The sequence below is a fragment of the Labrus bergylta genome, chromosome 2 (genome assembly GCF_963930695.1).
Source record: "Labrus bergylta chromosome 2, fLabBer1.1, whole genome shotgun sequence".
Lineage (NCBI taxonomy): Eukaryota > Metazoa > Chordata > Actinopteri > Labriformes > Labridae > Labrus > Labrus bergylta.
In genome coordinates, this window is record NC_089196.1 from 20,567,062 (window position 1) to 20,594,279 (window position 27,218).

Genomic DNA, 27,218 nt, shown 5'->3' on the forward strand with positions numbered 1-27,218 from the left:
GAAAAGGGATGATGAAAGCTAGCCCGGCTAGCTGTTTGTATGGACTCAACACCAACTCACACACTCTTCCTCTCTCTCTCTCACTAACACACAAATACACTTAAACACACACAGAGGACTTCTTTGACAGAAGTGTCTAGCTTCAGAACCTGGCAATATTCTCCTCAGTCTCCACAAACTGTTTAAAAAAAATAAAAATTAATCCAGTATGTTTGACAGAATGTTTTTTTTCAGCAACATTTACAGTCAATGGTTCCTTCCATCCAAGCTTCAATTTTCCATTCTGCTGTAATTGAATTAGCAGCAGATATGGCTTGTAAGTGCCTTCTTTAAAAGGCACCTTGGCAGTAGTCTTTCATCTGGTCCTAGATTTGAATCACCATTCTTCCAGCCACACGCTGGCACTAAGCAGAAGAACCTCTTTTTGGCCTTTGTCCCTTTGTCACAAACAAGACAATAACTTTAAGAGCGACTCGGTTGAAAAGGAGCGGGGCACTTGGTGATTTTTTTTTTTTTGTCTAAAACTCTTTACTGTCCCTGAACAAGTCGATGCGCAGCGCAAGCTCCTTGAAAGAAGGTCGCAATTCAGGGTCGTTATCCCAGCACTCCTCCATGATCTCATTCACCTGTGAGGAAAAGAGCGAGAAGAAAGATGATCAAATGTAAGTGGAATCTACTTAAAAAACAACAACAGATCAGTTAAGAGAGTTTACGTGCCCATATGATGTAAATGACTGAGTTTGCATTAACATACAATATAAGTGTGAGCATATATGTTTAAAGTATGCAAGTGTACACGCATGTGAGTCGTGAATCCGATCAGGAAGAAAACAGTGACATGTTCATACCTCTGTGGGACATCCCAGAGGTTGAGGCAGCCTGCTGCCTGATCTGAGGAGCTCGATGAGGTGATAGACGATTAACTGTCCCTGCTTGTCATTTCCCATCATGGACATGAAAACCTGAGGAAGAGAATAATGACAGAGAAGACAAAGAGATATTTCAAAAAACTTTACATTTAGAGAGAACCAAAATATGTTCTATGTTTGGATACAAATCTCAACAGGTAAATGTAGCACAATTTATGACCTGAATACTCCATAATAAATCTTTTATGTTTGAGAAAACACAGAGACAAAAATGTGGCAGCTAATAAATGATGTATAGTTGTGTTGTCAGTCATGAACCACACTAGACTTCTGGCTCTGCTAGCTCTTAGATATCAGAAATATCCACTTACAAACAAACACAGAAAAATGTTGCCTATAATAAAGCATTCAGCAAAGAGGAGGTTACCTCCTTAAACCTAATTAAGTTCACATCTGGAGGTGTGACGGTTCAAAAACAGTAGGGAGAAAAAAGTTTCCTCCTCTGGAGTAATCATACAGTAAGCTGAATTCTGCAGGATTCAAAATCAAGGTTGTGTGTTCTTTTTTTCCCCCAGATTATAACCCGCAGTCTTCTGACATCAGAATCATTACTTGGATGCAAGATGAAAATAAAGAGACATTTGCTTCAATCTGCTGCTTTTCATGCGTTTGGGTGTGTGCATACAAGTGTTGAACAACTAAACACATGGTTTAAAAGCGAGCGCATGCTTGTGTGTGAGGTGATGTCATCACATACTGCAGGAGGGCTGCTGTTCTTGTCACTGTGGGTGAAGAGCTCATAGAGCACCACTCCAAAGCTCCAGACATCTGAGGCCACAGAGAACTTGCTCTCAGTCAACGACTCGGGGGCATACCTACAAAACAACAAACTTCATATGACTGTATGTAAGAAAGTTATGGGATTATAGGTAGGTTGGGTCAGCTGTGGTTCAATGGTGGAGTCAGTTGTCTCTCATTTGGAAGCTTACAGTCAGTTTAACATGCTCCATAGACTTTAACTAGAGGTCATGAATAACAGTTTAGGTTAGAAGACAGAAAGATGAATGTACGATTTATATTACAAGAATTTTGCAATATGCATTGGTAATGTGTATTAGAAGAAAATATGATTGAAAGATTTACAAATATCAGAGCATTACCAAAATATAGGACTCTCTCCTGGCTCTTTGACCATGTAGTACTCTTTATCCTGAGGCAGAACTTTGGTGAGGCCAAAATCTCCGATCTTCACCCTCAGTTCGCTTTCCACGAGGATATTTCGCGTTGCCAAGTCTCTGTGGATATACCGCTTACTCGACAGGTATTCCATACCCTGTGGACACAAAGGACATGAAGACATGTTTTTTTTTTCATCTATATTTCCAACGGTCAGCAGCCGCAGAAAGGATGTTAGTGAACCAGCAAAGGGAAGTTACCTTGCAGATCTGAGAAGTGTAATGCACAAGCTTCTTGTGGTCGATCCTCTCCCTGTTTTTCATGAGGTAATCTCGCAAGCTGCCAAAAGGCAGATATTCCATGATGAGGCGGAGATTTCGTCGCCCTGAGAAGGCAAAAATAGCTCATTCATTATTTGTTGGACCTAAAGCCACAACAGCATTGAACTTGCAAAGAATTTGAAAGTTTGAAAAAATTATGTACATATCAAACTATCTTTGGTTACCCATAATAAGGCTGATACTGAAATGATGAAGCAAAAAAACTATGATTGTTTGATACAACATGCTTATCATCATGAAGGAACAGATATGAAGTTTCATGCTGCAAATTGCAAAACTTAAATGATATTCATCTAGTGGGACATTCCTTTTTAATACTCTTTTTATGAAATTACTGTTTAGTAAATGCAATTCTGTCATATCTAAGATTTTTTTTTGTTTATAAGAAAACCAAATTCTTGTTTTGCTTGTCAGGAAACTGCAGAGAATGACAGCTTTAGGCAGAATTTTGTGCTTAAGGTTGCAAATCTGTCGCGAAAAGTGTAGAGAAAGTGAAGATGGCAGTTTTGCTGATGTAACGTATTGACCTGAAGGAACCCAAACTCACAGGACACAAATGAAAACCCCCACTCTTCCTGTTTACTGATAACAAAAGCCTTTCATTTGATTAACTGTTTGAAAGAGACTTTGCATCGGAATGTGAAGGACAGGACGTCGTAAAAAAAAAAAAAAAACCTTTTCGAGAATAAGCCTGTTATTACTTCGATACGTGTGAACAACTTCACAATAAACAATCCATGAAGACTGTTGAACAAACTGTCTTAACCAACATAATCCATTTCTGATATAAAAGAATTTCGGTTCAATCCCTGAATCGGATATATGTATTCATGACATCAAGACTAACACTTTCATGCAAGTTAGATTCCGCTACGATCATCTATGACGAACTTAGATATTTAAGGAGTAAATCACATTAACTGATAAACTGTCCCTGAATCTTACGTGGAGCACTACTGCCCCCTAGTGGCAAGAGCGCTGTACCGATCTGAGTTTCAGGACTGAGGAATTATGATATGTTAATATGTGATTTTGTCCTAGTTATAAATGTAGTATTTCAACATATGATTTTATATTTTTCATACTATATTAATGTGTTTTTGAATGTTGAATGGTATAATACTGATTTCATTCCCATACGGGCAGAAATCATCTAACTGTCTTCCGGTTGGACGTAATGCCTATTTCATTGCATATTTGTTTGAAATGTTTAATGTCTGAGATAATTCTACATACAAATGTTGACATGGTGATGTTCATATGATCAAAGTTCTTATTTATGCTCTTAATAAGTAAAAGACTCGGAGTGAATTAAATTAATGGTTAAACGTCGAAGGCGGGTTAGATATTAGGCCCCGCCCCCTCGCAAAAGTCATCTCCGGGAATAAGCAGCTCGTTTCTCAAGAGTTCGCTCTCTTTTAAAAATCTCTTGTAGAAACCCTCTCTTCAGAATTTCTTCTTCTTAAGTTTTTTTCACCCTCTTAGACGTCTCTTGTTAAATTCTTGTTTCGAACCACCTTGTTTCTTTAAGTTTTGCCGACGCGAAACTCTTTGAATTTAAGCCCGGACTCGTAGGACCTGCAGATACCTCTTAAAATACCTCTTATTTTTCATGCATGCATTCTAAGGCTTTTTCTCCTACAGCCTAAGATTGAGCGCCGCTTTCTTTTTTCCCTTTTTGAAGTATTGATAATCCGTCTTCCAGAACATTATTTTTTTTCCTATTCTCACACTTGACTACAAGTGACCATTCAAGTCAAGTGAGGATCAACGATCGTTCAATCCTGACGAACGCTAATTAAGGCTCTTTGAGCCGCTGAGAGACGGACCCACGGACGACTGTTGGACCGCTGTGTTTTTCTTCAAACCCATCTCATTATCGACTCCGACCAGACCTGCTACAGCGGTTACCGTGGGCTACCAGCATTCCTGATCCGAAAGAACTCGACGGGAAGCCTTGGCACCATTCGGCGGAGTTCAATTGAACACTACGTCTCAGTAAGGAAACGTTATGATTATGAGATTGGGATGTTGAGTCAAGCTTGTCGTATCCGAATCAAAGCCTCAGAGTCAACTTTCATCAAATTTATTAAGTTCCCTTTATTTACTTTCTTTCTCAAATCCCACTTCGTTAAATCCCTCAACCAATATCGCTTTTAAACTCCAAAACTGACATAAGGATCTCACCATGGCAACTTAGAAACAACACAATATTATTATTCACGTTATATCACTGTCGTAATTATATTCTTTGACTATTCATTTCCTTTAAAACATTTTTCTTTATTAAACTTCCGTAAAATAATTCAGTACTTTGTCTGTGTCATTTTATGGTTTTACTGCGTGAGAATTCACCCCAATGATATGAGACAGATGTATAGATTAATTAATTACTACAGGTAATATTAGTTTCCTTACTTAACAAGGATGGTGCCCCGAGTAATATGTATGTATGTGTATATATATATATATATATATATATATATATATATATTTTTTTTATTTATTTATTTTTTTTTAAAGTAGTTTCGCTACATTGATTTTAAAATCTCCTTCCAAATTAGGCACCATTTTCATCTGAGGAACATCAGTAGGTAGTTGTAAGAGTATCAACAACAGGTGAGCTGTACCTGCACTGTAGCAAACTCCTTTGTACTTGACGATGTTCTCGTGCTGCAGAGATTTGAGGATCTCGATCTCTCTCTCAAAGTCTCGTAAGTGCTCTGCAGTGCTGTGCTGGAGTTTCTTCACAGCCACCACCTCTCCGGTGTTGTCCTGAAGTGGGTCATATCGACACATCTCCACACTGCCAAAATTTCCCTTAAAGAGAAGAGAAAACCAATTTGAGTGAGCAAGTACAGCATTTTCTTAGTCTGGGATTTCAGGTTCGGTTCACTTTGGGGAAAAAAAGCTAATGGTGTATAAAGCCCTTGATTTTCAGAAAGGAAGCATCTGCAAATAAAATTAGGTAACATTTCACAGGAGTTGTCCTCTAAGATATTAAATCTTTCCTCAAAAGTAATTTAGTTCAAATAATCAGTTTGACAAAATCTTAATTTCAGGTTACACTCTTAAAAGAAAGGTCTACATCTTGACAACATGCCCAACACAAAGTTTGCTCTCAAAAGCATAGTTTCTACACTTCTTGATACCTTGCCCAGCTGCTGTAAGAATATGAGGTGTCTCTCTTCAAACTGAGCAGGCTCTTGACTCTCAAAGCCGCCAGTCGCCCAGCCTGTGCCAGCCGTCCTGTTGGGCAGGATGTCACTGTCCACGATGAGCTCGTAGTCTGCAGAAATCACAGACAATTAGGAAAGAAACGGACCGCTTCAGGAATTAAGTTAGTCAACATTTAAGCAATTGGATTTGTATTCTGGAGCTACCCAAGCTTCGCTCCTGTATTGGACTACTCTATTGAACAATCACTCAGGTATTAAATTAATGATGAGCCTGTGATCTAACTCCCAACAGAAAAACATCCTCAAAATGTTAAAAATGTCCTTTAAAAAAGCAGCTAAGAGTCGCCTGATGAAGGCAGAAGCTCAGTCTGTCTTTTCACTGAAGAGTTTCTCGGGACACCATGATCAACATGTGTGTGTCTGAAGACGTTTGAGATTCTACTCTGGTGTGACCTAGATTCACTGTTGGGACAATGTTAGCAGTGGTTTTGCTGGCCTGCTGATGGGTGTTGTTTTCACTAACCTGGTGTGAAGAGGCTGTGGAGGTCACGAATAATGGCACGAAATGAGGGTCTGAACGAGGGCTCGTAGTCCATGCAGCTGGTGATCAAATTAGCCAGCTCTGTCCACTTTGGAGCAGGAAGCTGGTGGTGGTCTTCATAGAACAGGGTTTTCTGAAAGATGAAATTAAGGGTTAAATAAGAGTATGAATTCTGGAAAATGGAAACATGCACATTTAGCCTTTCATCTTAATTAACCAAATATATCTCATCAATTTACTCCAGGTGCAAAAATATTCAGGGCTTATTTGCACATCTGGATCAAGAATGTTTAATCCCTTAATGTGACAATGTAATGCCGGATTGTCACATTGATACGTACAAAATGATTGAATTACATTTTGCTTTGTTATTTTGAAAACTGGATGGGCAATTTTAAATTCAGTTGAAAGTATATATTTGGATTTCATGTTGCAGCAAAGGGAAAATAGTTTCAGCTTCATAACTCGTGTGTTAATTGATCTGCATGTTTCCACAGAGTTTGGACAACAACATGCAGTTGAGGTTTTGAGGCTTGACACAATGCAGAAGAATCTGCCTGCACAGGTATGTTACTCATGTAATATTTGTCTTTGGTTTTCTTAAGACGCATAGCAGGTTACAGCAAAGCTGCATCAACAATTAGTTTTAACTGAACACAACCAGGATTAACAATATATATTCTTTTTCATGACACTCTGCCCTACCTTAGAGTTGTCAAGCGTTGCTAAAGGTTTCTCCCCACCACTGCAGATCTCCCATAGTGTGGTGCCAAAGCTCCACTTGTCTGCAGCCAGGCTCAGGTTGGCAGGGTCTTCGATACACTCAGGGGGCACCCACGGGATCCTCTCAATCAGAACTGATCATAAACACAAACATTTCACTCGACCTGATTTCAAGTTTACATTTCTTCCCTAGAATTTCAGGCAGAAGATCAGCTGGTTCAACGAAGTCTCATGCACACATGGAAGATATTCCTGCAATGCATATTGCAAATGATTTAAAGAACACCAATTTTACCCATTTTAAATTAAACATTATTAAAAAAGGAAGTTATCCAATTCCATGTGAGATCCAGGACATACAAGCTTGTTGCAATGACATCCTTGTTGAACTGCTGCCCCCTGTTGATTAAAGAGATGTACTAAGGTTAAATGGAGGTAAAAAAATAAACTCACTTTCTCTCGGCAGGACCGTGATGCTGATGCCAGGGTCACTGAGTTTAATGAAGGGGGGGTTGCCGGCCCGTCGGTCATCCTCTCTGATCAGAAGAATGTTTTTAGCACAGACATTCCCGTGGACTAGATTCTTTTCTTCCTGCAGGTTCAGAAAGGGAGAAATTATTCCATTTCCATTTGTCCAATCATTCTTTGATGTTACATTTCATTCCCTTTATTTACACATGTATAATTTAACGTTCTGTTCAGTCAGTTCTATTACAAATAAGCTTGTCCTTAATATTTTCTCCTTTAATACCATTTGTGTTGACCTTAAATCAGAAATCAGTTAAAATTTAAAAAAAAAGAAGTGAACCTTCATTTGTGAGAAACACAAAAATGAATGTTAAATAATGTTTAAAAGGTAAATGTGTCAGTATACACAGACTCTTACCAAGAAGTTCATGGCCCAGGCCAGCTGCTTGGCCACCTCCAGCTTCCATAGGATGTTTATCAAGTTCTTGTTTTTCTTCAAGTAGGTGTCCAGAGACCCAAACTTCACAAGCTCCTGCACCATGATATCTATAAGAGCACATTTATTAGTTGGAGTTAAAAAATGACTGAAACATTTTGAAAACTACCACCGTTCAAAAACATCAGCCAGCGAGTTATATTTATGAGCCACTTTGTAAGTAGAGTTAACCAAAGCCACTTCGGAGACAGTAGGATAGATGTGACACGCTTAAAGTCCCTGAAGAAAACTGATGATGATTGGATTCAATTTTTACATAATCTTCCACTGATGGATTTAAGTGCTTTCTTATTTTCTTAAGTTTACTTACTTCCACTGAACTTGCATCAACGTATTGCGTCACACTTTTTTGTCTTTTGTGTTGTGCAAAAAATGAGACAGCAGTCAAATGTTTTCTACAATAATTACACAGAAAGTATCTCAATGTCACCTTACATTGACTGTATCTCTAAAAGTGCAGTTCAGATAAAATGGACAGCTAAGGCAATCAGGACCAAATATTACACCCACATTCTTACTCAGGGTAACAAAAAAAGCTCACAGGAACTTAAAGGGAGAGAATTCCTAATCTACTACATAACCTAACTGATCACTGCCAGTTCTGATCATTATGATAGAAAGCTGCCTCAACAGTAGGCTACAGTCCAGAAGTCTTTCGAGGTGAAGAGTCGGTGAAGCCGGTCAAAGAGCCTCTGGGTAGGGGACTGTAATCCTTCTCAAAATAGCCCACCATGCCCACGGTTTTAATCACTGGCTGCCCTGAGCCTGAGAGAGTCTTGTCAAGATTATAGTGTCACCAGTAAACTCTTGACATCATTACAACCTAATGACATAAGCTTATAATATAAGTCAAATGAATGTGTACTGTGAGTTGTGTGTGTGTGTGTGTGTGTGTGTGTGTGTGTGTGTGTGTGTGAGGACATACATTATTCGTACAGTGAGTGTCTCTCTGACGCTGACTTACTTTCTTCTCCGCAGACACACACGCCGTAGTTAAGGATCAGGTGTTTATGTGACAACTGGCTCATCATACTGGCAGCTTCAAAGAAAGACTGCAGGACAAAAGAAGACAAAAGATAAACACATGATTTGTGCACCTCTATAGGAAGAAAAAAATTACATTATAAAAACTAGTTAGGTACAATTCATGTTGTTTTTTATTCATGAGATATTTTCACTGTAGATACTGATAAGGTGCCCAAACAAATATTTCAACAGGTATTCCTAGATGCAATCATTCTCCCTTTTCATACTGGCAGCTATAATAAAATTCTACAATTCACTTAGCAGACGCTTTTATCCAAACATCAGAGAGTAAGTACAACACAAGCGAGGATCTAGAAAAAAGGGAACAATGTCAGTAAGAGCAAACGATCAGCTTTGAGTCCTGATTGGACACACAGGTGCTGACAGGCATTGCACAGAGGCAAAGCACAACACTGATGGCAGTTCTTGAGAGATAATCAGTATAGAAACCATCTTAAAAGTCATCGTTATCAAAAAAAACCCCATCGTCATTACCATCATCATCATCAATGGTAATACAACAAGCTTCTAATACATGTGAGGGAGAACACATCCACAACCTCAAAAGACTCAGTTTGACCAATCAAGTGGATGTCCTCCAAATGTTTAGCACAAAATTAAAGGGATTCAAATGTCCTGCCCAAAGTTAAATTTCAATCAGACCCAGAGTGTCAATATGTGAAATTTCTGTTAAAAAGTTTTGAATAATCTATCAATTGTGGATTTCTCTTCTAAAACAATCTCAAATACATTTTCAGCCTCTGTCTGAATGAATAACAATTTATGACTTCTCAGCCTTTGCACTGTAGTTCAGTTTGCTTAAGCTTTTCAAGCCTGAATGTAGGAGGACAGAGAAAATGCACAATCATAATCAAATATGCTTCTTCTTAACCAAATACTGATTGCTATTTAGAAATCAAATTTGAAAGAGCTTCAAAGCCTCAGACCTCAGAGTAATTCCTGTGGGCCTCGTGCAGGACTTTCATGACTACTTCAGTCTGGTGGACCAGTCCGTAATCTCCCAGCTCTTTACGGACCCCTTTGAAGATCTTTGTAAATGTCCCTTGACCTAAACTCTCCATCTGAAAAGAAGGACATTATTTCAGTTGTCATTCATTTTTTAACATTAAAGAATCCTAAACTTTCACCAGTGATTATTGTAGTGGATTTAAAGTATTTATTAAAGCAGGGAAGAACAGTAAGAATAGTATTTCAAAACTACAAGATAACTCAAGAGTGTTGTACATTTTCATGTACAGAATATTTGGATAAGTAAGACAAAGAGTATGAGACCGTCCAGAACCGGCAAACTGAGCTTACAAATTCCAGATCTTCCTTCCTGATCTTGTGAAACACCATCTGACTAATGTTGTGTCGATGTAGTGATGGAGATGGAGGCACTTCAGAGCCTTTGTTGCTCCTGCACACCAGGAGGCAAGACTTTTCTGTTTGAGAGAAGATAAGTGGAAATAGTCTTAGAAGCTGAGAAGGAGTTTCTGAGGTTTGAGATTTAAACGATAAATCGACGTGAGTTAGTAAAGCACTTTTCTGACTACTCAAAGCGCTTTTTACACCTCATGTCACACCTATCCATTCACACACTGATGGCAGAGGTTTTTATGTAAAGTGACCATCAGAAGTAACTAATCCCATTCATACACACTGATACGCTGCCGACGAAGCAATTCGGGGGTTGTGTCTCTTTCCCAAGGACACATCGAAATATGTGGCTGCAGAACCTTCAGGTTGAGAGACGACAGACTCTACCAACTGAGCCACAGCCCCCAATGTGTCATGTTGAAAGTCTGCATTTTTTTTTCATCATTTACAGGGAAAACAGATCACCACATTAAGTGTCTAGTTCATACAAATTGTGCTTCTGTTACTCAGTCAATATTTACACTCTCACTCATTAACACTCTCAATCAAAGTTAAAGGCTGGACAGAGAACTGGCTTGATTCTTTGCCCTTTCAATTCCTCTTCGCCCTATGCAGTACAGTTTACTGCCATATTTAACGCAGAGTCTCAAAACAGCATCTCTGGGACACCTGTGTATATCTATAACATGCAACAAACTTTAATTTAACCGTTATTGAGCTAGAAGCAATGGTTGCATTTGACAACAGAGTTAAGCCCACTCCTATCGTTTTTTATCGTATACCATATCTCTTAAACTTATTCCAGCGTCTGCTTTACCTTTGGATTTAGGTGGACAGCACTTGCTGAATTGGAAAATGACGCTTTCAGAGCGCACAGTTTCCTTTTGGTAGCAGCTTAGTAGTTCCTGCAGGCTGCTGAAGTTTCTTTTGGTTCCACTGAGGTTAAACTCCCCACTTTCAGACCTGGTGATCTGACAGTGTTTGTATTCTACTGCATCATACACCTAGCACACACAAAGAGGAGAGCAGAGATTACAATGAAATCATTTGAGGTTCATTTAAGGAATCAATAAAAATTAGAATGCTATAACAAACAGGCAGACTTTAAGAGTCACTTAAATCCAGCTGGTGTCGTTTCAATGATGAAATCAGTTAGAAGGAATTTTAAAAAAGGAACTCCTTTCCGAAAAAGCGTTTTCCTGTATGTATGTTGCAACTCTAAAGGTGACGAAGTAAAACATAAACCAGGGTCTGGAGGCCTATAAAGAACGAAGCACTTATAAACACTCATTTAATATTTAGCCCTCAGGCATCAGTTTAATTTACTACCCTCTTAAGTCACTAAGGACAAAAATGTCAATGCCAAAACACTGCTATAAAAATATAACAGATTGATATTTATTTTTCTGCATACATCTCTTAAACAACTTCAGCCCTGCTCAAAACTACTAAACATTCAATCATTTTTAGGAATTTAACCCTTTAAATGCCAGTTTGATTACTTGATGTCACTGTTGTTATTTAAGAAAAAAACACAACAATTTGTTATTTTCCATCTAAAAAATATTTGGTGGCTGGGGGATTTTTTTCAAATCAGTCTTGGATATTTCAAAGATTATCCAAAATATTGACTTTGATGCATTGTTAGTTTTTGTGTAGCATCAGATTTAAAATGTAGTTCCCTGTTTGGACATTGGAGGGCAAAAATGTCCAATTTACAAAAACTGCTATAAAAATAGAACAGATTAATATTTTTTTCTACTTTCGTTTTTTTTTTTTTTTTTGCATAAATCTCTTAATCAGCTTCAGCCCTGCTCAATTATAATGTGTAATTATCAGGAAGTTAACCCTTTAAATGCCAGATTGATTATATGATTCTGGCATTTAAAGGCTTAAATTCCTCAAAATGATTGAATGTTTGGTAGTTTTGAGTTGTTTAAGAGATGTATGCAAGAAAAAGTAGAAAAAAAACATCAATCTGTTCTATTTTTATAGCAGTTTTTTGTAAGTGGACATTTTTGTCCTTAATGACTTAAGAGGGTACTAAATATGTTTCACAGTGTTCTATTGATCTATTAAACAAGTCAAAATGTGCATTCCAAAATTTGTCAAGAGAGTTTTTCTTACAAAAAATGGTGCCTTATGCAATGACACAGACAAAATGATGGCCAGATGAAGAGGTAAAATTTGACCAAATGGACAAAAATGTCCATAGTGATGCATGCGGGTTAATACACAAGCTGCTGCTACAAACTAGGAGGTATTTTTGCCACATATGTATTGCAACAGTTAAGCACATTTTAAAGCAAAACTCTCCATGTTTGTCATTAAAATGAGAAAGGAGCTCAAATATAATGTACATATATTAAATAATAAACTATTATTTAATATATTCACACATGCACACAACTCCTGAAAATTTGCTAAAAGTCTCAGGGTGAGCTGCATGTCTGAACACAAACAGCCAAATGTTTCTCCCCAACTTTGTCAAAAAGGTTTCCTTACATCCCCCTGGTCAAATTTCCACAAGAATTTTGGCTCAACAAATATGTGAACGCAGAAAGTAATATACTGGAAAATTCCCAGCATGCAAGTGGGAGGGGTGTTATGACGTTTCACATCACGCGACTGGTGCGCGACCTGTGTGATCTTTGTGCATGTGTTGAAACAGCTTCACTTAGTTTTCTGCTCACAAGTATGTTCTTTCCAACTCTTTCATTGATACTGCAAAAGTGTCCAATTACACATAGCACTGATATAAAGGCAAAAACTGCCATCATAGCATCGCACTCTGTTGCTCGTCTGACATCTTGGCGTTTTATTTTTACTACATGGCTTGCCTCTTGAGACCCTCCCTCAGGGGCAGGCTGTCTGAAAATGTCAGGATATTTTCAGGAGCACGTACCGGTATGTAAAAATACTGTAAGCCTTAGTATGGCCTGTTGTCTTGTACATATTCATATATCAGATATCTACTGACTTCAATGACATTTTTTTTGTGATATTTATTTAATTTAGGCCAAGGTTTTCTGTTTGTCACAATTTTAAGCTGAAGTAAAAACTGTGTCAAGGCTTATTCATCCTCCTCTAATGTATTAATACACATTAAGATATGGCAGATACCAGCGCTGACTTTGACTTACCTGAACAGGGAAAGTCAGAAAATACTTGTTAAAGTCTTTTGGGCTACATCTCAAAATGTACAATCCTCGCTTGTTTCCACTTTTTTGAAGCCGGCTGATGGCAAACTCCATTCTGTAAAACAAAACACAACACGCAGTAACAGTTGAGGTCGGTGACTTACTTGTTTTATTTAAAAAGAGGTGCAGTTAAGTCATAAACATTAGATATAGGAGTGTGAATAATGATACATATAACTCGTGGCTGTGCCAGTTTGCACCATTCGTCAAGCTTTGCTAATCACTGTTACAATAGAGTATGACTTCTGGTTTGACAGTGTTGGAAAATTAAATTAGCTTGTCAGACAAGTAAGCTGGTGAGGGCATAAGAAACTTGCATAAGATGGGAGAAAAGCGTCCCCAACATTTTGGTAATATCAAAAAGGGCTTGGTTTATTCTCCACTCACGAGATTGAGCCATGGCAATGTGAAGCGATGGCCTCCACAAGCCGAGGAGGAGCTACTTCTTTACAAAGGTAGTGATGTGCATCTGTTGTCAGACGATAGTAGCCATCGATGAGGGACACAAAGGAGAGGGCTTCAGACAGGCTGGAGAATTCCAGCTCCTAAAATATAGAAAAACAACTGTTAGACATGGGAAGTAAGGGTTTGTACGGCGAAGGGGGATGTAAGGGTTCATGGCATGGTCAACTAACTACTATGAACTTTGTAACAGCACAGACTCTCCTCTCTGTGTTTCTCTTTTCCATTTCACACATGGATGTGACTGGCATTTAGGGCCAACGTCAGGGGGAGTTGATTCCAGAACGGTGGAACGGTGTTAAGCGTCCACAAGGTGTCGTAGGCCTAACTTGGCAAAACAAAGGTGAATTCACTTCTAGAGGATCTACCCATTGGGTGGTGGGAGTAGTGGCAGAGTAGATAGTGTCTGTGTGGTCTCTACTTTGAAGCTTGCATGAACAGAGCCTGGGTCTGTTGAAGCTGTCAATGCTATGTGGGTTATGCTGGCCACTAAGGACCATGTGGTAGGTTATGGACGGATCAGTGGGGCATAAGGGCATGGGGAGAAGGGTTTTCCTCCCTGAGGGTTTATCCTTTTCATTATGGCATAAGTATCTTGTGTTTTATTTCTAAGTGAACTTAACCACTCTCCAACTATCCCCAAACTCTGTATTATAAAACTCATGTTGCATAAAAAGCTTGCATGGGAACCTAATTCTTATAATTCTTTGCCCACTGCTGCTGAGATTTTCTTGTATCATGCAGAAATCCATTTCTGGTATTTCTTTGCCCACGGCTGTTGAGATTTTCCGGTTTCCTTGCTTGGTTACAACAGAGTAAAAGGCAGCTATCCAAAAATGAGGTTTACCAGAATCTTGCCATCTTGTTTGTTGATTGTGACCACACGGCTCTCTGCAGCACCCTCCTTGCTGGCCTGTTTGATGCTGATGTCAGTGACATCAGGAAAGTCACACAAGGTCGGTAGCTCCTGAATAAAGAAAATATAAAACAACATTTACCTGTGTGTCCCCAAAATCAGAATCGGGTTGATTTCCAAGTACAGTATATTAACACATACAAGGAATTTAACTTGGTGTTTGGGGAACCAAACAAACAACAATATTGTGTCATTACCCTTCAAAACATACACTCAAATATGGTGGAAAACATAGTCCCACATCACAAGTCTGTGAAGTGAAGTTTGACTTAATCTGCATGCCCAGGAACACAATGCTGTGATTCTGTTGGTCTTCCTTTTATCTTTGTACATTTTCAGGGAAGATTTATGGTCTCAGTGAATTAGAATGATCCTCTGTCTGATGAAGCCAACAGTTTTTTCTTTTTATGTTGGTGATCAAACATTAAATATATCACTGCAGAGAAATGTGAATAAAGAGAGTAAAGGTACTGTTACGAACCTGGCCAGTATCTTTTAATTTTTCTCTGCACCACTGGATGCCACTGTCCGCTGCCACCAGGATGATGAGCTGTCCACGGGACGGTTCCCGGACCTGGAAGGTCTCAGTATAGAAGGCCCTCTCCAGGGACTCCATGCTGATGAGGTACTTGAGCTTGAGGTCTCGTGCCGTGGTCCGACACTGACTGAACTGCTGGATGAAGCGCTTAAAGCGGAAGCGGATACGCTTGCGGGTCAGGAAGTTGCAGTCCTGGATCTGCGCTTTCACATCCTTTGGCAAGAAGGACTTATAGCTAGAGATAAGTTAGAGGGTAAATCTTTAAAGTTACAGCATAAAACTTAAGGCCCAAAAACTTCAAGCTTGGACTAACAAGACAAAAGTCACCAGGATTGGAAGTAAAAAACACTCTACAATACTCTTAGTTGTGCTAACTTATTCTCTGATCTAATACTTCGATAAGAAGCCTAAATACGCAATTGTTTAGTCATCATTAAAGTTCACGCATAGCTGCATTAGTTACACCTTTACTGCTAATGTGTGTTAAAGAGGATTGGTTTGGGTTCAAAAACAAACCAAAAAAGATTAGAAGAAAATGTGTCAATAATACCAAGCTAAATGAAAGCATTAGGAAAATCAGCTTTGTAACACTAACAGTAGCACCATTAAATCAAAGAGTGCTAAGCAGGAGAGATATTTGCAGGCAAGTCTCCTCCAATAGAACCGTCTTTGTTCTTGTACCTTATAGTGTGGTAAATGTCGAGCGGTGATGTTTGTTTCTCCTTGGCCGTTCTGGTCATGTCCAGGACCGCCATGCCCAGGCACTCTTCCTGAGTCTCATGGGAGTTTGGGATCTTCACCAAACCATTTACAAAGTCAGTCCTCCACTGCACACAGAGAAGAACACAGTTGATAACATTAGTTCATGTGTTCAGGTATTTAGGTAGAGTAAGTACATTCAAAATAATGCGATTTCATATTGTCCTTAAAAACTTGGGAAAAGATCAAATGTTGTTAGTTGTTGAGAATTTAGTCAAAATCCATTGTTTATTTTCCTTGTCAAAATGAAGGCTTTTGATTTGTTCATGTTGTTCTACCAGTTAACCTCCAACTGGCGTGAGCAGAGACAAAGTTCCCTTTGAAAGTCATAACAGCCTGTCTTTATCGCGAACACAGCGACTCAGTTCTGAAATAGGGCGCAAGGAATTCAACATGTCCCTCACAAAGCAAAACACAAAATCTGTCCAGAGCCAATGCAAGCATGTCTAATGGCTTAATGGCTGCAAACACACTATGTGCAGCACCCTCAAATGACCCGCGCAGTGGTGCTTCCCCTCTCTTTTTATAGGCCTTTACCAATCCACAAGCACAGATTTTCACAGGCATAAATCCACATAATCCCTCAGTTCACCAGAGGTTAGCTCCAGTCATATTACTGGCTGGAGTAACCTTGGTTCACTCATATTATACAGACTCCCTCTTTATTCACTGTGATTTAGACACACAAGTTAAAAAGGGATGCAAGGCTTTGATAATACATCAGAGCTAGACTTTTTCTTTCTGTCCAACAAAATAAATTATTCCGCAGTGCATTTCTTTATACTTATGACACACACACACACACACACACACACACACACACACAAAATAAATAAAAAACTCAAGCAGTCAGGAGCAGCAATGCAAAATTAAACATGTATTTCATTCATTATATAAAACCAGAGCAGACGTAGTGTAACCTCAATCATGAGTTTGCTCTGCTAACCAAAAAAGGAAACAAGACATATTGACCTCTAGGGCATTAGTAAAGTAGTAAATCTGTGAACCAATGTGGCATTCATTGCCAGATTAGCTAGAGAGGAAGCCCGAGGGAAGAAATGCAAAATGGGCTCATGCTAACACATCAATGATCTTCAGTGTTACATCGGGTCACATCTCTCTTTCAGGAAATATTGTGCACCGATAATAATGACTCCATACAGTTGCAGGGAGAAAATGGTTCCTAAACACACAACAGCACCTGTCCAAGTCATGTCTGCCAAAATCTAAAATGCCCACTTGTTTTAGAAGATCACATTTTGACACCATTATAAAAATACAGTACAATTTGTAGCCTGTTACTTTTTTATAAATGTACATCCTAAGTAAAAACAAAAGGCTTGAGGTCAAAAAGTATCAGAAAACAGACCGAAATGATTGGTTAATGTGCTTTCTGCTGTACTGGACGGTTATCAAGATGTTTTGGCATCCTGACAAGTGACGTAACGGGTAGTAGTTGATACGTGACCCGCACAAATCATGAAAAAACAGAGGGTTGTTTTACTCTGAATCTGCATAAGTCCAGAGACAGGACATAAAAAATCTTTCTGAGAATTGTTGAATTATTATATGAGCAGGGATTAATTAGTGTGTATACACACTTGGAGAAATTCCCTGAAGAAATGTGAAAGTAGGAAAAGTGAAGAAAGTAAAGGCAAAGCCAGCGCACTGTTACTCTTTTTCCAGCCTGACGTGAAGGACTCTTTACACAAGGCTGTACTGTATACTGGTATACTGTATCAAACAGAACTTCCACTTTGGATGCTTGATCAACATGTTGTCATCTATTATGCCAATGGCAATGGATAGCTTCTTCTTGTGATATCAATCTGTTGCATTACATAACTAACTTAGACGTTCATCTGCCCATATTACACAAACACAGTTATGCAGCTGTGTGCTGAGTTCAGAACTTTGTTTTCCTCTGCCTCAAACAAATCCAGAGCAGATGCAGATTTGTGTATAATAGTCTATGAGGGCTGTCAAAGAATATTGAAAATTCAAATATATAATCGAATTTCAAAATTAAAAGAACATTCTGATGTGGAAATTAATATTCAGGGGAAAATATACCGCTTGGACAAATGCAATCCTATCCTAATAATTACACACATTTATTAACTACAGGTACATGAGATTCTTAAACCTTTTAAAGTGACCACAGAAACGTTGTTCTACCTTTAATTCACGTTCTGCTCACTAACAAGCAAACACCAAATGAACCACGTGCGGTGACGGAGATGAAGAAAAGAAATCACTGCTGATCTGGAGCAGCGGTAAAGTGAGGACGCGGTATAGTGAGGAAAAGTAAAGTTATCTGGATCTGCGCTTCCATCGCCTTGTTTATTTATGAGAGGGACTAAAACGGGAGGTGCAGGTGGTTGTACTGGAGGAGATGACACAGGTGAGCCTGGCAGTATGCAATAGCAGTGCCCCCGCCCCGGAGCTGAACAAGATCAGCAAACTGCTGGGAAGCACGCTCTTACGGCTAAGGGGGTACAGAATGTTATATGCAAAGAGAAAATCAAATACAGAACAAGTTCAGTTGTTTTCCTTCTTTTATGATGGAGAGAGAGAGGAGGGAGAGAGAGAGAGAGCACATGCAAGAGAGATCGGTGGTATTTAATTACGGGTTTAAGCTATGAGACAGTATATTATTAGTTTATTTTGTTATGTGTAAGTAAAAAACATTTTAAATGAATATACTAATACCTATAAGTACTTGTGTGGTTGTGTTGGTTTGCCCTCTTGTGCACAAAATACATAAAAGTAGAAATTCGAATGGTTCAAATTAATGTGTTGCTTTTTTTTTTTTAGAATGAATATTCGAAAGACATTTTTGGTCAACTTTGAAAGCACTTACTCTGTGTAGTTTGATATTTTGGAAACACTTTCGGGCCACTGGTTTTTAAAGATCACTGGCCCGACCATTGTTACCGCTGGCCCAGGAACGTTACTTTTGATTTGAAGAATAACAGTCACCAATTTACTCTTGAACCATTCTGATGCAAAAGTAAATTACAACTTTTATTTAAGTAATTGAGCTCTAGTTATAAAAATATTATCTTAAAATATTTTCTTATATTTATGTGCTCCTGTTTATTCACCATGCTGGTAACTGTAAGAGTCTACTTAATCTGACTGATATTAATATGAGGCTGTGATAGAGCTGGAATCTCTCCTTCTTTCTTCACTATAAGAAACTCTTGATCCTTAGATCTTTACTTTAGGAGCTCTCTTAAGGGCTATGATGCTTTGTGAATAACTTTTACCAGGATCTAGTCTTAAACTTTAAAGGGAAATGTAGATGCAGCGTATTCCAGCTCCAGCTGTCTGTCACTGTGGCTGAAACCTTTCTCCCTTCTGTTTACGTCATGTCCTGCTGTCACTCTTGACTCTTTCTGTGAGTTTTTCCCTTTGAATGCTGATTTAAGCTCGGCTTTTGTCGAGATCTGATGGTTTTAAAACCGTTTTACCAAACGTGTTTTTTATTAGAGAAAACCTGCGCTAAGATCTGTGTGCGAGTGTACAATTCGAGAGTAGCGAGCGCACTCGCTGGAGTAACAGCAGTGAAGCCGTCGGCTGCCTTTCAACTGTGACGCGCACGAGCGCTTATGATACGTTGATGCTGAAGCAGTTATTAGCGCAACGTTTAAAAAAAAAAATTACAGACAAAACACCGGTATGACAGGAAAGCGCTGTGAAATTGAGAACGTGTTACAGTCTATTTATTTTCAGGCAGTATTTTGCAGAACGTGCAATCAGCTGGCCTGGACTCTGTCAATCAGTCATCCGGGCCAGCGGGCCAGTTATAATCTCGAGCCCTGCATCAGTGACCCTTTGTGTCTAGACTTTAGATTGCAGGAGGCAGAATGAGTACTAGTACAAGTACCATATATTTATTATTTAAATTAAATCTAAAGTTTAGATTTAGAAAAATTCCTTGATGCTCAAAATGTCATGGAGGAGGACCCCCAGACCCCATTTTTTTATTGTGTCATTTTACAAGATGAATAATTTTAGTTGGCTCTTCTGCTGAAGTTCCAATAAGCTCTTCTGCTATTCTTTCCAAAGACTGTTGGACACAGATTTTGATTTTATTTCAAACTACTTTATTAAGTGTTTTTACTGGATTAAATACATGGATGGTTTGTTTGGAAGAGGGAGACACCTCTGCATATACTTCGGCTCCTGGTTAAACATTTTTAACAATGAAAACTGAAGGAGTCCTAACCTTAAAATACTGTAAGTTGAGCAATCGTCCAACATTTCAGCCCACAGTTTGGCTCACAGACCCTCCTGATGTCTTGTGTCTGAGCAGGAAGTGAGTCATAGAGACACTGATCTTTAACATGAAACTACAAGTTTTGAATTTGTTTCTGTTTTTTTTTTTGTTTTTGTTTTTTAAATCAAAAGGATCTGTTTGTGCATAAGAGGAGGTAGCCTTTGTGGATCATTGAGGCCCCTTATAAACAATGAACACTTGAATATTTGAACACCCTTGTTTGTTAAGTTTATTGTTTTCCCTTCAGGCTCTGAGCACAATGACACAACTAAAATGAAGTAAAAAGTTTTAAGAGCCCAATGACAAAAATGTGAGTAAAATCTGGGTCTTCCCAGCTTAATTTGAAAGGTCTACTTGTAATAAAGAGGGTTCAGTATGCCTGAGTACTCACCTGCCAGAAGAGGTATGACATCACAAAGTCATCAAGGACAGGGCTTTCTGACCCTTGGCGACCCCGTGTCGAAATGCTCTGGCTGCCCCACCACTGTACCAGCCAGGGAAATAGTACCTGTGGGAGAATGTAACACACGACCGAGCCAGGTAAGAGGATATTTAAAATATGGAGATGATATTCAAGAGGGAAATTTAGTATGTTTACCTTATTCTGAAAAACACATCTTCTGAAGCTGATTCTTCAAGCTGGAAGATGTGGTTTGGGTGAAAACCACAAGCGGTCTCTCTCTCTCGGAAGAGACCAAAGAGGCTGCAGTACAGAGAGTGATATACCCTACAGCAGAAACGAGAATGAGAGAGCACATTGTGTTCTGTAAAGATGCACTCCATGTCATCAACAGTAACATGTCCTTTAAAACCAAGGTTAAAATGTATTCAGTGTTTCCCATCCAGTCACAGTATACTTTCATTGGAATGTGGTTCAGGGACACGCCTTATCTTTCCCATACAGAATAAAACATTGTGAATGACAAACTTATGTTAAAACAGGGTTTTTGCCTTCCATGAAATTTCATACTGCTCTGAGCTCTCGTCAAAGTCCTATGGCCATTTTCATGAAAAAAATACAGATTTTTGAGAGTAGCACAGTGAATTTGTCATTACTGACTGCATTTACAGCATTACGCTGACTTGGTGCGGCGATGAATCGTAATCAAAAGGACAAAAGGCCTTCAATGGAGAGCAGAGCGGCCCACAGGCACAGGGTGTCCCTACCAATCATTTTTGGTACAACAAATAAAAATATAAGTTGCTGATCTGAGAGTGCACGTTCTCCAGAGGATTTCAAAAGCATCTCTGATCAACCTCAGAATTTTACAGAGCAAAAACAAGTTTTCATGATTTAATGTCCCATTTTAGTTTTGTGTTTGTATCTCTGTCCAAATGCAAATGCTCTCTGTGTGTAATCTCTCTCTGTCGCACGCAAGCACACTGTTGGATTAATTTGTTTAATTATGTTTTATTTCATATTCAGCGCTCTCAAGTCTTAATTGCAGCGTGTTAACAATGTTTTTAAAAAGGCTTTCTGACCCATTGGCGACCCCATAGCTGCGTAGCCTTCAAAAAAAGCCTTCTGCACTTTGGAAATGCTAAAAAATAAAATATATTGATAAGATATGGAGGAAAAACACTGTAAAAAAAAATGTAGTGCCACAATTAGTGACTGAGAGACCGAGGGAGAGAGAGAGAGCGAGATAAGAGTTCATAATTATACATTCAGGATTCAGACATTTCAAAAATCAAATTTTCTGGGTCTGAGATTTTGTGTTGAAAAAATGATGTTTTTATGTTAAGAAAAATGTTTCCAACTGTTAGTAATAGTTCTGTAATGTGAGAGTAGAGCTTTATGTGCAGCATTAGACCACCAAGGTGAACAATGGAGGAGGTGATAGATATTTATCATTTGAAATAAAACAAGATTCTCTATAGAAAAATTTATACAATTTTATGAGAAATTGGTGCTTAAGAATACAAGAAATCAAGTGTGGACCCGTTTGATTTCTATGACACTCGCTCAAATCCCCAACCTGTGGGTCCCGAGGACCTTCTACACAAACCTGCAGCTATACTCTTTCACTGCACGCAGCAGCTTGACCTGCCCTAATATTTTCTGTTTCGCTCTTCCTGAATGTGGACTTTCTACATCAGCAGCATGATTTCCAAAGTCAGCCAAATAACACAACTAGGATTTATTCCTTCTTTTTTTTTCCACCTGTGATACTGTTTTCACAACAGCATATGAGCTGTGTGTGGGCGAGGCTGGTTGTTGATGAAGTAAGTTGAAACGAGCCAAAACAAATGTGGCACAGATGTGGACAACAGTATTATCAAGCTGTGCTTAAAAGCTTTTAAAACAGCAGCGATAAAACAGGAGACGTTGCATCTCAATCAATACACATGCAGAAGGGACATACAAGAGGATGTCAATCTCTCTCTCTGTATGAGTTCCCTGCAGAGCCAGTGAGTAAAACCTGTGACAGCTGTGTGTTTCCCTGTCCCTACCTGTCCCCCTCCTGTGTCTCGCCAGCTCTGCCCAGGTGAAGCTACTTGTTGCACAATGAGGTGAACCTGGCCTCACTGTTTAAAAACCATGTGCTGGCTTCAGAAGGCGGAGGCTGTTGGACTGTGCGATTCGTCTCAGACAGGGATTTAGTTTGTTGTCTTGTTTGTTGATTTAGTCCTTAATAAACTTAATTCAGTCCTTAGTTAATTGTTGTTATTTATTGGGTTCTCTGTCTTGTTTTTGACCTTTAAAAAAGGTGATTCATGCAATTTCTTGGTGTGGATTTGTGTATAGTTGTTAGTCCCATAGGGTCGCCTTTGGGTGGGGCGTAACACCCTACTTGTGAAAGGTGCGTGAGGGTAAAGTGTGAGTGAAAAAAAATGGATGGATTAAAAAATGAAAACAATTTGTTGAATTGGTGGCGCACTAAAATGAAGTCTTAGTGTTGAAACATTGTAGAAAAGAAAACCGTGTTTAAGGAAAGAGAAGTACATAATAGTGTATGCTTTAGGGACCCAGATTGTTTTTACTACTAACACAGATGAACAAGAGGCCGATAAAGATTGTCCTAAATGTCAGTCGTGTTTGGTTTATCATTAAACACGCAACAAGCAACTTACATGCAGGTTAGTCTAGTCCCCGTCCCCTGCATGGCCATGCTCTATGTATTAGCTACACAATGGTTTAATTGACTCTCAATTGTACCTCTGTGCAAAAGAAAGAACTGAGAATAGCAAAGCCACCATAATGTTGCCTATTCTTGCAAAGAGGCTTAAAAGTTAAACAAAGTAATAAGCACAGTGCACAAGCCAACGATTTATCTGTGGATAGTTTACGCTGTGGCCTCTTGATAACCTTATCTCGGTATTATGGTCTGACTTACAGCAAAAAACATGGATGGGGGTGTGCACATTTGGAGTACTTACTGCATGCCTTCGCTGCATCTATACACAACTCCTCAGCCACATAGTCGCCAGGTGGGTAGCTGAGGAAGCTGCAGTTTGCCTCTACTTGGTTGCTATGGTAGAAATGAAGTCTCAGAACATCAGCAGGACGTGTGGCTTGCAATTCTCGATGGGCTGTACCATTGTGGTGCACGGTGGGGCAGGTGTCGGTTTCCGTTTCCATGGTTGGCAGGGGTACCATCAACCACAGGCAACCTTCAAAGAAGTAAAATGCATAATATTAGCACAAGGAATGCGCTTTCTTTGCAGAGTGTGAAAAATTAACCACCCAGATTGGCGAGAGTACATGTTCTCAGCTGTTGCATAAACTGTTACCAATTCAAGCGTTACATAAAACTGAATTGCAGAGGGATCATTGTCTGGAAGGAGGTTATAAAATCTGTAAATCTAATTCAAAAACAGGACTACTTTCAGAGTCACTTATGAAATTCAGTCAGACAAGTCAAACTGCAAAAGCAGTTCCTCAGATGGCATCTTTCTGTGCAAGCTTAGTGCTTTAAAAGTTTAAAATGCATCACTTCCCCAGAACCTTTTTTATGTTTTAAAAGGACAAGAATCCATGTACAGGTCTAACAGAGAGATGTAAATATTTTGTACTTAGCAGAGGCAAAGCAGCTGCTATACAGCCCATCCGTTCTTCCCTTGCCACAAAGACAGTATTATATCAGACTGAAAAGTGTTATTTCACTGGGTGAAATAATAATAATTTTATGGGTGTTGTATTTCTTACATAAGCTTAAGAAAGAAGAAGAATGAACAACTATGATCACTCTCCCTATTTAATTTTGCACTATATAATATTGCACATTTTATTATTTTAGTAATGTTCTCTTTATTGTTTCTCCCTGTCTTATTGCTTTTTTCCCCCCTATCTTTAATGGTTTTCTTACAAAAGCCTCCTGTGGATACAGTAGGTGTTGAGAACTAGCATGTATGCTAAAACACTTAAAACAATGCATCTGGTTCGTCCAATGTAACTGTGATGTCCATGTCAAATAAAGTCTTAATAATATTTAATCTCTGAATCAAAGTTCATAGGATAATGCATCTTTTTTCAACAGATATAAAACAACTTTGTGTTTAAACACCCATTTGTTTTAAAAGTTACTAAATAGTGATCAGTTATCTTTGGCAGAGATGGAACATACAGCAGGAACAAATAATGTTGTCCAGGCACTTCAATAGTTGCACTTCTGTGGAAGAACGGCAAAAAAACCCAGAAAACCACAGAGTCTAGACATGTAAAGCTGTGGCTTCATTTCTACCCATGGCTCCTCCTTTATGTATTGCCTGGAATTGGGTTGAATCATCCTGCTGTTTTTAATGTTTCATACTCAATTAATAACGATGTATTTTTGTCATGAATAGGCCATTTTGGATCAGAAAGTTTTCATCGGAAACTCTCCCGTCTCCTTTGTCAGCACTTGGAAGAATTACCAGTTTTTAAAAATGACACTTAGAGTTCTGAAGGCAACTTGTTTATTTCTTACTTGACATTGTTATCTGACCCTTCCTCTGTGAAATGTTTGAAAGTACTGCCTAATTTAAATAAACATTTCTCAAGAGCCCGAGGAAAACACGAAGTCTGAAAAAGGATGACTCAATTTACAACCTGGTAAAACTGAGAGGAAAAAAAAGCAGTAAATCATGTGATTTGAGGAAATGAAAATGATGATGCAAAGCATTTTCACTTTGTAATTGACTTTCTGTTGATTATTATAAATTGTTGCCAGTTAATTTTCTGTCACCTTCCACATCAAGACTGACTGAATCAGCTCCTGTATGTCGTGTGATGTGTGGGCAGAGACACGCTGAACAGAAAAATGTATATGCAGTTGGATATATTGACCATGTACTATGTAAAAGAACTCACACACACACACACACACACACACACACACACACACACACACACACACACACACACACACACACACACACACACACACACACACACACACACACACACACACACACACACACACACACACACCTCTCAATAAGCTGCAGGAGCATTGAAAGAGTAGGCTCAGTTTGCATATTCATGTTTTAAATAACATACCTTCAACTTTTAACTTTTAATCATCTGGAAAATACACAAATATAATTTGGTACATTTCAGGACAGTCAGTGAAATCCAGTCTGGACAAAGTTTCATGCTCACATAAGAGCTTGTTGTGTAAATGAACACATTATAAAACAACACTTCGTTACATTTCTTCTTCTTCTTCTTCTCCTGCACAACAGATTCACCACCAAGGCCCTGTCTTGTGTGCTACAGTAAAGCCAGCGTTAAAAGCAGCAATAGATTAAGTTAATGCTAGCAGCTTCAAACACCCAGCTTTACATGGGTTCACGTTGACTGCCCCCCCCCGTAACAACAAGAACATGCAATGTATGTCAGCGACTTACCCCCCCGACGCCACAGCTTCATGTTTGATCACTTTGAGATAAACACACAAGGGGTAAAGCTGTCAAATATTAGCAGTGAGTTTGAACACTTACTTTATGGTGGATGAGCCAGACGTCCAGCTAGCTAGCTAACTGGCTAGCTTGCTGCTAGCTTCGTAGGCCAGCGCTGCAGCACAGCAGGACGAGCGTTCACACTTTGGACAGAAACGCCCCAGAGATCTTCACTTCTGTCTTTTTTTTTTTTTAAAGATCTCCACTTCAAATAACTCACCCCGGAGATAAAAAAAAAAAAAAACGAGCAACTTCTTTTTTTTTTTTAATGGCTGAAATACATCTTGGAAAATAATAGTCGATTACATGTTGCACATCATCTGGGAAAGCTTCTTCGTTGTCTCTCTCTTGTGTTGAGCCTGGAGCTGCACATCTCTCACTCCGGGAGGAACTTTAGCTGTCTAGTTTGTCAATCTTGTAACTTAAGCTAATGCTAGCTAAAAAAAAAAAAAAAACAACAAAAAAAAACGACGCAGGGCTCTGATGTGAACACGAAATTCACATGCTGGCAAACTTCTTCTGTGTGCTTCGACTTGTGGCTGCAGTAATTGCGACGAGAGTTAAATTACTGACATCTTGAAAACACCTATATCTCTGACAAAGCTAGCCAGAATCGCCAGTGACAGCTACAGCGCAGCCGAAACCGCAGCTCCGAGTCGGTCAACAAAAACCAGCCTCTCCCACCATACCAGTGCTGCGTTCACTGACTATCGGAAATGTCATAACTTCTCCAATTGTATAACTATCCCAAATCTAGACATGAAACATTCATAACACCTGCCTCCACAGAGGGACAGTGGGATCTTTTTGAGCCATTTAATATATTTTAAACAGTTTTATTAGTAAAGCACACAAAAGAAATCACATTTTAACAGGTTTTGCAAACTATTATATGACTTTTTGTAGGATTCCAGGAAAAGTAAACTGTGTTACCCTTACATTTAAAAAATAAACTGGTGATAAACAAGTGTCTGTT

The 27,218-nt window shown here is 38.9% G+C and overlaps 1 protein-coding gene across 1 annotated transcript; it reads right to left on the reverse strand.

The window, feature by feature from the left end:
• Positions 1-503: 503 nt before the first annotated feature.
• On the reverse strand, positions 504-21,030 carry jak2b (Janus kinase 2b). Its single transcript, XM_065948533.1, has 22 exons — positions 20,958-21,030; positions 20,751-20,867; positions 15,997-16,142; positions 15,259-15,550; positions 14,709-14,828; positions 13,787-13,944; positions 13,343-13,454; positions 11,017-11,203; positions 10,140-10,264; positions 9,767-9,901; positions 8,758-8,845; positions 7,716-7,843; positions 7,283-7,421; positions 6,812-6,963; positions 6,089-6,239; positions 5,539-5,675; positions 5,017-5,206; positions 2,306-2,430; positions 2,030-2,202; positions 1,627-1,744; positions 849-962; positions 504-626 (listed from the first exon to the last, which is right to left on the reverse strand). Exons 2-22 carry the CDS (start codon positions 20,769-20,771, stop codon positions 519-521), a joined length of 2,919 nt encoding a protein of 972 aa, XP_065804605.1. The 5' UTR covers positions 20,772-20,867; positions 20,958-21,030; the 3' UTR covers positions 504-518.
• Between the last annotated feature and the right edge of the window lie 6,188 nt (positions 21,031-27,218).

What these genes read in the sequence shown, in the direction of transcription:
- jak2b (XM_065948533.1), bottom strand. Translation starts at nt 20,771, where the DNA reads ATGTCATACCTCTTCTGGCAG. An exon ending in GTGTGTCTGCGGAGAAGAAA is followed by an intron (nt 7,844 to 8,757) that starts GTAAGTCAGCGT and finishes GTGCTCTTATAG; the next exon opens with ATATCATGGTGCAGGAGCTT. An exon ending in AGAACAGCAGCCCTCCTGCA is followed by an intron (nt 963 to 1,626) that starts GTATGTGATGAC and finishes TCTCTTCCTCAG; the next exon opens with GTTTTCATGTCCATGATGGG.